Raw genomic sequence first — 15,676 nt, forward strand, 5'->3', positions numbered from 1 at the left:
ATCTTAAATTTTTCAGATTGAAGTACCGCAATGGGAAAAATAAAATCAGAAGACTTATCTCTACACCTTAAACAGTCTCAAGCTGTTCGTAAACAAAATATGAAAGCATGATTTCATACCTATTGGAAGAATAGGTAGATTCTTTGTACTTGAATGTAGTTTGACTAAAATGTTAGGACATCTGATCATGCTACATGCTGGGAAGGAAGAGCCACTTAATTTCTGTGTTCCTGAGGAGTCGGCTTTGATAGAAGGGATTATGTAGTTTGCATACCAAAAATTGCTCTCCAATACACAAGCAAGACATATGATGGAACAGAGGATACTCAAGGGAAGACTTAACTCTACCATTCCCCAATAGCAAAGTGCTCGAAAATGTATTTGAGATAGTTTTTATTAAGCAAAGTGCTTAAGTATAGGTTCATGACTTATGGACTTTAGTAGAACTTAAGCATGTGCTTAAGTGGATTCCTTTATCCTTGGAAGCTTTAGCCCTTGACTCCTCATTCATGCAGCTTAGCTGCTTATCAGCCCTTCTACCTAAAAAGATACCAGTGAAGCAAAGCCAGGATTTGCTTCTATCTGATTAAAATTGGAAGAGAAGGAAAATATGCCTGTAAAAAAAATTGCTGCAAACTGTTTTCCCTTACAGAGTCCAACTGACGAAGGAATATGCAAAAGGAGAAGAGAATTGCAAAGCACTTCTTGTTCAAGCAGGTTCCCAGGGTTTTTCCCCACCTCTTCATTCCAGATTGCTTTCTTAGCCACCCCATCATAATTACTGTGTTGCATGCCTTATTACAGATGAAGTTATTGTTGTTACATGTTACTGTTTCACAATAATCAATGCATTTGTACTTCTAGCTCCAAATATCTAAAACCGCACAAGTCATAAATGGTTATGATCAAAAGCAACCAAAAGAATTTAATATGAGGGCAGTTTTCCTCTTAGTAACTGGTGATGGGTACTAGCTTCTCATGTATTCTAGACAGAATGTCTTGATTTTGGTATCATATGTGCTACTGTATGGCACCACACCTCTTGCTTAATCAGTTTGCTTATGGGCATTGTAGCTGATAGAACAAGCCATGTCAGAAAATACTGCTGTGCATCTCAATTCAGAATCCAGTTCTAAGTATCTCGATGATGGCAACAGAAAAACCATTTATATACATATGGAAATTGCAACACAAATACAATTAAATCAAATCAAAACAATTTAGCAAAGAATACAAAATTCTTTTTCATTAGCATGTAACAGATATGATTCATAGCTAGTGTTTGGCTCTTATACAATAAAATGTATAACAGTGTTGGCATGTGTTTAATACAACATCACAATGTAAATGTAAAACTAAAAAAAAAGTTGGAAATCAAATGAGCTAGAGCTCATTAATTTTTACTGCCTTATATTGTAAAACCAAACCTGAACCAATGGCATCATTTCACAGGAAGATTTCATGACTTTGTGGCAAAACTTAAAAGCATTCCAAAGAATTAGAGAAGGAGGCACAGAAGAAGGGAAGCAGCCAGAGCTGAGTAGAGCAAACTCAATAGTACTGATAAAATTAATTCCTTAGGTTACTACTCCTCAGCAGGGAAAGCTGAAGAGTACAGTGGCACCTTACTGTAAAGACTTCTTGTCTTTTTCCCATCATCCCTCTTTTATGGTCTATTTATTTTCCTTTGACATCAGCTAACTGAAGATTACAGGATTATTTCAGCAACTCAACACAGGTCATCAAAGTTAGGGGTCAGAAAAACCATACAAAATGGTGTGGATTCAGATCCTATTGCAACAGAGCTAAAGAGACCTCAGTCCTTCAGGACTCAACTAAGCTCTTTTAAATATGACTGCAAGCTCCTTGACAAAAATCCCTGTACCATCTAGGTTATGTTTACATGAACTGGGATATTATCTATTTCAGAAGCTCTAAGTACTACTAGAATGCATACTTAGGACTGTAAAAATAAAGGTCAATGGATTTTTTTGGCAATGGACAAGGAAGTAAATATGAAACTTCTAATGCACCAGTTGAAAAAAAAAAGTAATAGGAAAAATTTTGATGCATAAAATGAAACATTAAAAAGTTAGAAAGCTGGGCCAGTATTAGGGTCATTCTAGGCAAACTCTCATACAGAAAAGCCAACTTTGAGAAATTCATTCATGCAAAAGACAGAATAATCTGCATGCAAAATAACTAGATTTCTCATTGAAGCATATGCATGAAGTCTAATTGGTCATTTGCACATAAACAGTTAACATGACAGCACACTTACTTTTAATAGATGCATTTTTAAATTTAGAGCCCCTAATTTCTGCCTGTGTGCTAGTTTTAAGATGAAAGTGTGACCCTGATAACAGAGGATGCAGAGAAGGCAGTTATTGAATGCCTTCTTTGCATCAGTCTTCACGGGTAAGATCAGCCTGCAGAGATCTCTGACCCAAGAGACCAGGGTAAATGAAGGTGGAGAAAAAGACTTTCCCTTGGTTGAAGGGGATTGGGTCAGAGAACACCTAATTAAGCTGGACATCCACAAGTCCATGGGCCCCAATGGGATGCATCCATAAGTGCTGAGAGAGCTGGTAGACATCATAGCCAGGCCACTCCCAATCACCTGTGAAAGGTCACAGAGATCAGGTGAGGTGCCTGAAGACTGGAAGATGGCAAATGTCACCCAATCTTCAAAAAGGGCAAGGAGGACCCGGGGAAGTACTGGCCAGTCAGCCTCACCTCAGTCCCTGAGAAGGTAATGGAATGTCTCATTCTGGAGGCCATCTCTGACCACATGGAGGACAAGAAAGTGATCAGGAGTAGACAGTATGGGTTCACTAAAGGTAAGTTGTGTTTGACCAACCTGATTGCCTTCTATGACAAAACAACTGCCTGGATGGGTGAAGGGAGAGCAGTGGACATTGTATACCCTGACTTCAGCAAGGCTTTCGACACCATGTCCCACAGCATCCTCACTGGAAAACTTAACAAGTGTGGGTTGGATGAATGGACAGTAAAGTGGGTTGAGAACTGGCTGAGCGGCAGATGCCAGAGAGCTGTGATCAGTGTCACAGAGGCTAGTTGGAGGCCTGTCACTAGTGGAGTCCCCCAGGGTTCCATACTGGGCCCAGTTTCGTTCAACTTATTCATCAGTTACTCAGACGAGGGCACAGAGTGCCTCCTCAGCAAGTTTGCTGATGATACAAAACTAGGAGGAGTGGCTGATACCTCAGAGGACTGTGCTGTCCCTTCAGAGGGACCTTGATAAGTTGGCAGAGCAGACCCAACTGAGATTCAACAAGGGCAAGTGCAAGGTCCTACACCTGGGGAGGAATAACCCCAAGCACCATCACAGGTTGGGCACTGACCTGCTGGAGAGCAGCTCTGCAGAGAAGGACTTCAGGGTCCTGGTGGACAACACACTGTCCATGAGCCAACAGTGTGCCCTTGTGGCTAAGAAGGCTAATGAAATACTGGGATGCATTAAGAAGAGTATTGCCAGCAGGTCAAGGGAGGTGATCCTGCCTCTCTACTCAGCCCTCCTGAGGCCACACCTGGAGTACTGTGTCCAGTTCTGGGCTCCTCAGTACAAGAGGGACATAGAACTCCTGGAGTGAGTCCAGTAGAGGGCAACAAAGATGATTAAGGGACTGGAGCACCTCACTTATGAGGAAAGGCTGAGAGAGTTGGGTCTGTTCAGTCTCGAGAAGAGATGACTGACATGTACTCAACAATGTATTCGAGTACTTGAACAGGAAGTGCCAAGATGATAGAGACAGACTCTTCTCAGTTGTGGAAACCAATAAAACAAGAAGCAATGGGCAAAACCTGATGCACAGGATGTTCCACCTGAATATGAGGAAGAACTTCTTTACACTATGAGTCACTGAGCACTGGAACAGATTTCCCAGAGAGGTTGGGGATTATCCCTCACTGGAGGTATTCAAGAACCATCTGGACACAATCCTGAGCCATGTGCTCTAGGGTGGCCCTGCTTGAGTAGGGAGGTTGGACCAGATGACATACTGGGGTCCCTTCCAACCTAACTGACTCTGTGATACTGCGAAGTGCTGGAGGAAGCAGTGAGGGATTAGGAATAGAGATGTTTAGGTTACAGAAGGCACACTAGCAGCAGCCCTAAGCTTGTTTTCACAAAATCTGAGAGAAATCATACTACTCTTTTAAAGGCTGTCTTATTTTATCACTTTTCAGATTTCTTTCAGTTTGTTCTGTCTTGCTCAAGGTAGAGCAGCCATTGGATTTTTGGATGACACATTGTTACTGCAACACAAGGTGAACTCCTCCTGGTTCAGCTAAAGATATGGCATATTCAAATACAGAGAACATTTATTGAAAAATGTGATGGCTGTTGAGCATGGATTTATTTGACACTGTATTGCTACTGAAAACAAAGAGCTAAAAAAAAGAGATACTATAATTAAACCATATACTCATATTTAGGCCAAATCATTGAAATTATGGCAATCAGGGTAATTCACTATATCCTCTTCATGCTGTTTGCCTGACACATTGCTTCCTGTTACACGTGAAAGTCAATGCAAACATGGACTCTTCCCACTAGCTCTGGTATCCATTCCAAAAAGGCTGTGAATACAGTACTGCTATGCCACAGATCATGCCATTTCATGGTAAGCACTTTCTGCTAAAACAGTTAATTAGTATCTTACTTAGAATTAAAAAATAAATGTACAACATCTTTTCCAGAAGCTTCAGATCATCGGCATCAAAAAAAGGGAGAGTCCAGTTATTCCTGCAAAATTCTCAAAGACAGATGAGCTGTGGAAAAAACAAACCATCTGACATCAAATTTGATAGAAGACAGCTTTTCTGTTCTAGATTCTTCCAAATTGTTCATTTGTTTCTATTTTATTTTCATTTGTTGGAGGGCTTTTATTTTCAGGAAGACAGAAAGGGGAATAGCACAATTGTTTTGGCAAAAGATTCTAAACCCTGTTGGAGATTTCAATAATCAACCACTATTTTACAAAAAAACATTTGGTTTTGTGATTGAGAAACCAAAAGCGGAATTTAAGGACAGAGATATGACTATGATTTTTATCTGTAACTTTCACTCTGGCTCTGTTATAACCTATATCATCACTTCTACTTTGGCCAAAAAAGCCATCTAAAAACCCCCCCAAATTCTCAATTAATTAAACTACCCCTTTACATGATTCAATCCACTATAGAGCTAGGCCTAATATACTAAGATGAAAACACCAACATCTTTTCTTTACCATTTGTATAACAAATAAGTAAAACTGTATTTGTCTCATTCATGTTGATAAAAGCTTGAAACTACTTAGAGGATGCTAAGTCAAAATATAAAAAGAGTTTTATACAAAACTGATAGTCAACCAAAAGTGTTACACTACAGAGGCAGAATGAACACATTTTGGCAAGAAGTTCACTGTTCCACAGTACGTATTGGCAAAGAATGCATACAAAGTATGTATTGGGTGGATGCAGATAGATGGGAGGGGAAGGAAAATGATAAAAGCAGAATGAGAGGAGAAAGCGAATGAAGAAACAACAAACTGGGAACCAAATGAATACACTAACAGCTAATTGGCTTGATATTACTTAACCAAATTCCTTTCCTAATCAGAACAATAACAGGAAAAAATGAGTCCTCTAAATTAGCATACAATTAATATTTAAATCAGCTCTAGAAGATTAACATTCACAGATGTATACTATGTAATCTGTACATGAACAATATACATTTACTAGCGGTAAGATCTGATAGGCAAATGTAGCTTAGACAATAATATCTTTATTATTGAAACTAAGACTACATACAATTTGGCATGCCAAGTACTTAAAAACTTTGCTATTCTTAAAAATATTTCTGGAATTTTAGCTGTACAATGTTTGACTATTTAATATTCATTCTATTGACATACATTTGGATCAGAAGAATTAGACTTGAATTAGAAGAATCAGAAGAAAAAATTGTGGGTATGAAAACGGATAAAAGCTAGAAGACAAAATTGCTTTTTAGAAATAGCAATATTGACAAGTGTTCCCCATGCCAAAGCAGTTTCAAATATAATGCACATTCCTCGTGAAGGCTGTAGAAACATATAAAATTCATTGTCTATGTTTTTCAGAAGAAGCACATGATCAAGGAGCTAAAGCACGTGTCATGTTCAGCTCTCCCACCCACCCTACTGTTGTGTCTTAACAAGGATGTGAAAAGGTGTTTCCTGTATACAATACGTGGAACTCATATAGCCAGAGCACATAGCTATCTGTATTCCACATGTCACAATATCTTTTCTTCCATAACTTGATTAATGATCTAGTTGATTCAGAGTATAGTTTCCCTCCCATATTACACAAGCATAATGTAAAAAGATTTGTGACAGACATGTAAATAATTAAGTCATAAAAATGCAATATAACACAGATTTCAGACCTGTCTATATATTTTAATTGCTCCCTCAGCCTGTGATTTTGAGGTACAGGATGTTTTCAATTTCCCCAAATAATAATCATCACCTCATGGAACAGGGCCCTTTGATGCAATTTTTTGCATTGATAAACCCCAGATTTTTTATTTGAGGCATGTGTTTCAGGGTAGAAATTTAAATAAACACAATCTAGGTAATTAGGTTCCATACATTAAAAAAAACCCCATGATTTTCTGTGTTAGTTAACATCTTAACACTATGGCTTCCATCACTGAATGGCTGTTTAGCAGCACTGACTGAACACTGCAAGTGCGTGGCATAAGACTATACCTGACAGGTATGTTCGTTCTTCCATTTGCTCAGCACACACGAACAGTTTTGCATTAAGTCCTAAAGGACAACAGAAAACAGAGAGTGGAGTTGGCAGCACACATTGTCACTATCGGTTAACAGACTTCTGATTTTCAAGTTTAGAGATGAAGCATGCCACACAAAGATGCAGCTGTTTTAGAACAGCCCACCAGACAAAAGCACATTTATCATCACTGGGACAGTTGGATCTTTATGAAAATTAAAGCTGTTGAAAGAGGTTTGAAAACCGGATTAGATGTTGCCATGCTTGAAACTTTGTGAAACATACCTCTACCTCCTTGAGTGCATCTCGCAGTTTGTCTGGTCGCTTGGTTTTTAGTATCCAAGGATAATCTCGAGCTGCCAAATAAAAGGAAAAAAAGGAAAAAAATAGAGAAATGTGTTCTTACAGGTGACTATTATATATGTGTGCATATACGTGTGTATGTGTGTGTACAAACACATTTATATATATAATAACAAAAAGTTCTTCAAATTGAGCATCCTTTTCTGCGGAAACACAAAACTAAGATTTTCAGGAGTTACCTTAAATGTAAAACTTATCTACAACTGGAAGGAAATAGCTATGGTATCCATTGTCAAAGGATATCCTTTTGGAAGGCTCAGTCATAGTAACAGTTAGCATGTTCTATCCACACTGACCATCACTTCCCCAGAGCAGTTGTGTACAAAGTGCTCAGGACCATACCCAGCTGCTAAACACTTGAGATTTAAAAGCATCTCACATTCAGTCTGTTAACTCAAACTCAAGTTATCAAATCCTAAACAGATTCTATTCTTCTGAACTAACCTTTCATTGCCTAATTTCAAAAAGCAGGCACTAACATGTCTGTGAAATACTATGCATGAATATATGCATACATAGAAGTATTAACAACAGGTAATTGTGAATGCCATAATTCATGCAGTATGGTTATTTATAGGATTTGTTCTTGAAAATTTGGTCTGAAGAATCTGCCAATTCAAGCAAGGAAGAAAGAAACTGCATGACTGCTACAGTACTTTAACAAATTTATTAATGTTCAGCACATTATTTATTGTGAAAATTCTGGCCTAATATATTAATTCTAGTAACCAGGAGGCAACGATTGCTCTAGAGTTGCCAGTAATTGGCTTGTTTCATGGCTGAGAATCAGGCTCTAATAATTTGTGAAATTCCTTCATTTAAAAGTGATCAGTTTTCTGTTCATAAGCATACAATAAAAACCATGAGAAACTAGAACACATTGTCTGTTTAAAATCTATTCCTATTAAAAGGAAACCTGATGAAAAGTTTGGAGCTCCAAGCTGTCAGTTTTGTGCCAACTTGCAGACTGAATGACTTAGCAGTTATGCTTAAACCTCTCTGCAAAAAGGAGCTTACAATAGAAGTGCTATAGAGTGAAAAAATGAAGGATTCCATATATCATCAAAAGAGCACACCAACATACAACTTCTCTTTGTGTTTTATTGGACAGAAGCCAGTGCTGGTGGAACTGTTATGATAACATTAATTAGGCATGTAAGATCACATTTTCAATGGGTGCCTTCATAAATACTGGAATATTTATCCACATATGCAAAACGGGAAATTGCCTGTACAGATACCAAACTATCTATACAAATCAACAGCTGTGAATAAAGTTCTCCAGTGCTCCTCTTTCCAAAATGTGCCATGCAGCTTTGTGCCCAGGGCACCCCTGTATTCCCAGTGACAAGGTGCAGCAGCTTGTGTTGCTTTAGCTTGTCACATGTCTCAGAGCTAACAGTTGGGGCTGCTCTGTAATGGGGCTTTATCTGCGCCTGCTTCCTCTTTCATACATGCAGCATCTGTAAGATAACGCTACACAGAGCACAAGGGATGTAAATCTATGATGCTCCTCGCCGCTTAAAACCCTTTCTCACCTCCCCACCTTTACAGAGCTGTATTGATTCCGACTGACACACAATCCTCTGCAGTGGGTGTAGATTTACCACATGGCTGCGTGCACCTTTACACCCACCCCCAGCAGGACTTCAACCTGCTCCTGACACACCTTATGGTGTGGCAAAGAACTTACCCTTCCAGAGCACATTTTGCCTTCAAACACAAGCACAATTCCATAGTTTCATTCTGATAACAGCATAGATATTACTTTGTGAAGTCATCCAAAAAATCAATTAGATTTTTCAGAGTTGTCATGCAATAATGTTTGAACACTTAAGAATGCTCTGAGCGAGAATACCTATGAAGGAGTTGTAAAACTGAGCTAAATAGAAGTTGTACTAATATAAAAATCTTTAATTGTCACAGTACTGCTGTGTGATAGCATGAATTGAAATGCTTTTAAGCAGGTAATGCAGGAACAGTGTAAATGTTTCAGTGCTGAAAGTGTCCTATGAAAGCATCTGATTGTTAATCTGGAATTTGATTTTGGCTGAAAGTATTCCAGTTATAATTCTGTTTTAAGGCAGTTGGCATTGCAATTCGAGAGCTGATTGGGAAAATATTTATTGCTTGTCTGCTGAGTAAATTTCATAAGGAAAAATCTGGATTATTTTTGTGATTCCTTTTGACAATGGATTTGAGAAGCAATACACACTACCATAGTTAGTGACAGGGAAAAAAAAAGGGATTGCAAATATACCAGGAATTTCAATTGTTTTGTGCTGTGTAGTTCTGTGACCATCTGTCTTAATTGACATGTGCAGAAAGTTACATTGAAAGCAGTCTGGGGTTATTTTAATGCTTTTCCAGGGGCATCACCAATCCAAATGAATAATTTTGTCTGAAACAAGAAACTCAGAAAATGTCCTTACATTCTGCCAGCTTTTGCTTTTCTTCTAAGTAACCGTGCTTCATCTGTGATGCTAAAGGAAAGAGAGCATGAAAAGATGAATGATAATCCTTACGACTGCTGTCAGCAAATATTAATATTAGAGAGGGAACATGCACAGTTTGATAAAACACAGAAATTTACAAAAAAATTAAGACAGTCCCCATGTTTTCACCTCGTAAGGCAGATATCTCAAATTCACAGTGAAAGAAAGGCTTACACATCCCAACAGGTGGGCTGGCATTACTGAGCCCCCAATCTCATCAGATAGTGAAGTGAGCTGCAACTGAGCCCAGGATTGAAGCTGAGTCCGTCAGTCTGTCAGCAGAGCCACGCAGACAGCGGCGTGTGAACCAGGGGACTCAGCCCATGGGATGACTGCACCAGCCTCCGCTGCGCCAGCCTGGATGCAAAGAGGAGGTAACTCTAGCCCAACAGACCTTTTGGCCCGTGGTGAAACTTGTAGGATTAACAGGATTAATCAGATAAAGAAAATGGATCATTCGCTCTGAAATGGCCATTTCAGATAGCAGGCAGGGTGCAGAGGCCAGGCTAGCACTGCGGCGTGTTCGAGATGCCCTCTGCTGGGATCCCAGCAATCACCTGGTGATGTGCCGGGCTGAACAGAATAAAAAATACCTCAAAAATATAAGAATTCAGAGTATAAAAATCCACTGAGATTTCTAGTGACACAACGATTGGTTCTACCCGAGTATTTTTCCAATTCTTTTTCTTCTATGGTTTAAAAAGTTTTTAAATACTCTGACGTGACTTGGGAGAGGGATTCTCTTTTTGTGCTTCTTTACTCCATAGAAATACAAAGGCATATATTAACAAGAAATTCGAAGTTGCGTTTTTCAGAGCCAACAGTGGGTGTCAAAGATTGAACATACTGAAGTTTTGTTTAGTTTCAGTTATGGTTATTTATATTTTACCTGGTTCTTTCTTGTCATAGTACTGGTGGATCCCAATGTCTTCATCTATATAATTAAAAGTAAATACATTTAATCTGGATGTGACACTAGAAACAGAACACAACTTAGCAAGCAAAGTTCAGCGTCTCAATTTTTGCCAGCTGAAGCAGAGTGTTAGGTGATAAAAACCAAGTGACAGCGAAAAAACCACAGCATATAGCCTGAATAATATTAGGACCTTCAAGAATCAGCATAAAAAAAGGACATGACAAGCCCTTACATTTATTTGGATCTGTCATTTCGCTCACATACACTTTGATTCTCTTTCAGGTACCACCATGCAAAAGTATTTTTACCACCTTCCTAATTAGCATCTTTTGTGTTCTTCCACAAAGAAAGGTAAGGATCACAGTGAAAAGTGTACCTTAGAATAACTTTGCATGTTTTCTGATGGCTGACACAGCTGAGCTAACGACAACGGGGGATTTTTTAAGATTCATGAACTCCTAAAGCTGTTTTTTCAAAGGATCCAATATTCTTAACCAAGGTACTATCATCTACCTGGGTCTCCTGGCAAAGAAATGTGGATGTTTCAGCTACATTGTGACTGCAACCACACCAGTCAGTTCCTGATGTGTCCGACAGGTAAATATTTAGGTGTGCCACTGCAAGCTCCACTGAGTAGATCTAAGTACAGCATCACATTGTAATGTTTTAAAATAATTAGAGTTAATCAACTGCATCTGTCTCCTTCTGAACTCAGACAGGGATATACCATGGGGAGAAAATCCTTCCATGGAGGAAGAATGTAGAAAGGCACTGCAATGGCAGGCAGGTTTTAAACCAGAACAGCAGTCCTCTCTTCTGCCTCAGCATTTTTGAATGAGGTCTTGAGGCAATGAATAAACAGATAGAAAGGATGCAAGAAGGTAAAAGGTAGAAAATAGGCACAGTACTCCACAGTAAACCTCTAATTACAATAAATCACAACCATGTTTTTACTTAAACCATCAGCCTTTTCTATGCAATACAGCTGAAAAATTTGGATGATGTTGTTGTTACAGAACAGTTCTCACACAAAGATGGGATGTCAAAGCGTATCGAGTCAATATCTGAATAATAACATTCAACTGAATATCCATTTATTATTCAAAATAATGTTTCAACAAAGTATTGTACACTACAATTGGCATGACATGTCATAAATAATATTTTGATGTGGTCCACTTTTAAACCAGTGGATTTCTTTTTTTAATATTATATTTTAGCAATAACAAGGCAAGATGAATGAGGATAATTTCTACATGGTGAGTAATTACTCACATGTCTCCTGGAACAATCAATAAGACAAAAATTTCCTTGTAAGTATCAAATGTAAAGTAATCATGCAAAATACCCAGAACATGCAGCAATTTTTTATTTTCAGATTGAGTATAAATCACAGTTCCTCTGCAGATCACTTGACTATAGACCATTCACCCAAACCAGTCATTAAACTGAAGCTCACTATCAAGTAGGCCATAACTTCCTTCAAGGGAAATGCATCCAATTAAATATAATCTTAACATTTTTCACTTGAAAGGATGCTCCAGTTCTACAACAGGATAAGCAAAGAAGCTGAACAAGTTCAAACGCTGTATTACTGCCTAATTTTCTTTCTCCTACATATAAAAACTACTTCACTTGGGTATGGAGAATTTCATATTAGTTTAATATTCATCGACAAGCTTTGATGCTTTGTTTTAGCAACAGGTAACAGCTCACCTCTAATATGCAAGTTGGTCTTCAAAGACCACAGAAACATCTCAGCCAGGAAGAAAGACATCTGGTGACAGACGGAGCCTTAGCACTAGTAAAAGAAGGAAAGAAACTGCATGAGAAAATTAATTACCCTCTATTGCCAGTGAAACTGCAAGTACTTTGGAATTAAGTGCTAGACCTAGCACTGATGGTATTTTGTTATATGTAAGCTGTAGGTTTTGATCACAATAAAATGAACAATGCATGGACAAGAACAGGATAAGAAATGTAATATGTCTATAGACACATCATACAGAAAGATAAATCAACATTTGTTTAAATGTACAGCTGCTCTCACTAAAGTAAATAACTGTGCTTGGTGGCTTCTCCTATACACACTGGGATCTATTTTTACTGTACAGTCATTACCTTGACAAATGCAAAATGAAGCCACTGCTTAAGTATATAGCTTAGATAGAATTTGACTCTCAAGGCCGAATTTTTTTAACACTGTACATTGAGGTGTCAATATAGTCAAGAAACGACTTTGAACACATGATATTTGCAGACATTAGTTATAGTGTCAAAACCAATAAATGATGTCTTTCTAAATAAAGTAAGCATAAATATAAATAAATCAATTAGAACTGACAAAATGACAGATGTGAAGCATACAAAATATGAGTTGAAATATTACGTACATTGGCTAGTTATTAGATGTTTGCTATATTTTTTGAACAATCCATCTAAATACTCCCAGTAGATGATGTGTAGAGTTTCAAAGGAGCACTGGGAATGTCCCAAGACACAGTAAGTAGCAGACTTCCCTGAGAGATTTTCTGCAGTGCTGTAGTTACAAGTGAGCCACCAGACCAATGACTTTCACTTCTTCCGCTAAACCCAAGGATCCACTGAAAGCTGGACTAAGCATTTGTGTTTACACAAATGCAACACACTTCAGAACCACTTTTAGCATGGTACTATACATGAAATTTTTTCTCCTTTTTTTTTTTTGCAGCACGCTCTTCATTCGCTTTCCATGAGTGCCATTTAGACAATTAATCAATTACAAGGTGATTACAGAATTCCTGTCACATAGAGTATTAGACCTTTGCATCAAGAGTGCTACGATGAAAAATATGTGCAAGAATCTGAGGTAGCATCAAGGAAAGTGTCATGGTCCCAGCAGAGCTTGGAGACCTTGAGGTATTATCACTCAAGCTAGTATGTATGTTTTGAAGTACTGCCTAATCCACTGAAATAGCACCAAGTGGAAATAGCATTTTCTTTCCTCTGATCCCCAAATGTACAGAAAGTCTTGCTGACTTACTAAATCTCATAGTTCTATAAAAAAATGCTCACAACACACACCTAGTAAATGGAATATACCTTCATCTTGGGTGAGAATAAGGTTTGGGAAAAAAATGCTAGGAGATTAGTAGCATGGTGGTCTGTTGAATATGGGAACCATTTTGGTATAAATATGGATGAGGGCAGCCCCTCTTTTTCCATGTGGACTAAAGTAAAAGGAGATTGTACATTATAATTTTATCTGTTTTTTTCTTTTTTTTCTTTACTTACTTTAGCAAGTGAAACAAAACTTGTATCCCCCAAAGCCCACAGATCCTAGATTAGAACCACTCACTAATAAGAAGTCATCAAATTGAGTGAGCTTCTCAAAATCCTATCATGGCTTGACTGAAGAAAAACCCACACACCTCTGAGTGGCAGATAATCTATTCAGCTGGAAAGAAGGCACATCTGCCCAGAAGCAAGGTGTTGTGGGGTGACCTTGGCTGGACATGAGGTGCCCACCAAAGCCATTCTCACTTCCCTGGACTAGTACAGGGGAGAGAAAATATAACTAAAGGCTCATGAGTTGAGATAAAGACACTTGACTGAAGAAAAACCCACACACCTCTGAGTGGCAGATAATCTATTCAGCTGGAAAGAAGGCACATCTGCCCAGAAGCAAGGTGTTGTGGGGTGACCTTGGCTGGACATGAGGTGCCCACCAAAGCCATTCTCACTTCCCTGGACTAGTACAGGGGAGAGAAAATATAACTAAAGGCTCATGAGTTGAGATAAAGACAGGGAAAGATTGCCATGCCATGAAGATTGCCATCATGGGCAAAACAGGCTCAACTTGGGGTAATCAGTTTAATTTATTACCACAAAACCCAAAGCAAGATAGTAAGAAATAAAATCAAATTTTAAGAACACCTTTTACCCACCCCTCCCTTCTTCCTGAGCTCAACTTCGCTCATGATTTCTCTACCTCCTCCCTGTAAGTTGTGCAGGGGGGTGGGGAACGAGGGCTGCAACCAGTTCATCACACATTGTCTCTCCCACTCCTTCCTTCTCACAGGGAGGACTCCTCACACTCCTCTCCTGCTCCAGTGTGGGTCCCTTTCATGGGGTGCAGTCCTTAAGGACAGGCTGCTCCAGCATGGGTCCCCCATGGGATCACAAACCTGCTTCAGCATGGGCTTCTTTCTCCATGGGGCCACAGGTCCTGCCAGGAGCCTGCTCCAGCATGGACTTTCCACAAGGTCACAGCCTCCTTCAGGCATCCCCCTGCTTCAGCGTGGGGTCCTTCAGGGCTGCAGGTGGATCTCTGCTCCCCCATGGACTCCCATGAGCTGCACCACAGGCTGCAGGGGAAAGCTCCGCTCTGATACCTGGAGCACCTTCTCCCCTTCCTCTTTCACTGGCCTTGGTGTCTGCAGGGCTGTTCCTCTCACATATTGTCACTCCTTTCTCCAGCTGCAATTTGCTTTTGCACTGTAACTTTTTCCCCTTCTTAAATGCATTACCCCAGAGGTGCTACCAGTGTTGCTGATGGGCTCAGCCTTGGCCAGCAGTGGATCTGCCTTGATGCTGCTGGCATTGGCTCTGTCAGATATGTGGCAAGCTTCTAGCAGCTTCTCACAGAAGCCACCCCTATAGCCCCTGCACTGCTACCAAAATCTTGCTGCATAAACTCAAAACACAAGGTAAGATTAGAAGACTTTGGCATGACAGATAATCTAACATAAATTCCCCAAATTATTACAAAGCTCTTGTAAGCAGGCTGCATGGGCAGTTCTAGTTGTGTCCTCCTATTGAACATAAAGCCATCTCATAGTGCTTTAATGCTGCTCTGCATCTTCCCAACTGACAGATCAAAGACTTTCAAGTCCTTATTTTTTTCACTGTCAGACACATGGAGGGAGCTTGCCAAGAAACAGAAGGAAGTTTTCAAATGAGCACTAAATATTCAGTGTCCAAGACATGCACTTTTAAAAAAATTGTCCTCAAAAATGTTTTGTAAGAAAATTCAGTGCAGAACTTTTCAGTTCTGCACTGAATCACCTAGATGAAGCAAAATTCTCCATGTACCTGAAACAGAGATTTTGTCAATTTTTAAGATCTTGAGACC

General features: G+C 39.2%; 1 protein-coding gene across 1 annotated transcript in view; it reads right to left on the bottom strand.

Annotated features, from left to right (window-relative positions):
- The window catches only part of WDPCP (WD repeat containing planar cell polarity effector), a gene marked incomplete at its 3' end in the record, with an annotated part of 90,162 nt that extends 77,819 nt beyond the window's left edge, over positions 1 to 12,343 (bottom strand). Inside the window, exons 1-5 of the mRNA XM_009070831.1 lie at positions 12,280 to 12,343; positions 10,537 to 10,581; positions 9,585 to 9,635; positions 7,075 to 7,145; positions 6,765 to 6,824 (exon numbers count right to left, since the gene is read on the bottom strand). Of these exons, the coding sequence (XP_009069079.1) occupies positions 6,765 to 6,824; positions 7,075 to 7,145; positions 9,585 to 9,635; positions 10,537 to 10,581; positions 12,280 to 12,340 (288 nt within the window). The remainder of the gene's footprint in view (positions 1 to 6,764; positions 6,825 to 7,074; positions 7,146 to 9,584; positions 9,636 to 10,536; positions 10,582 to 12,279) is intronic.
- Between the last annotated feature and the right edge of the window lie 3,333 nt (positions 12,344 to 15,676).

The sequence above is a fragment of the Acanthisitta chloris genome, unplaced genomic scaffold (assembly GCF_000695815.1).
Source record: "Acanthisitta chloris isolate BGI_N310 unplaced genomic scaffold, ASM69581v1 scaffold3173, whole genome shotgun sequence".
In the NCBI taxonomy this organism is placed as follows: domain Eukaryota; kingdom Metazoa; phylum Chordata; class Aves; order Passeriformes; family Acanthisittidae; genus Acanthisitta; species Acanthisitta chloris.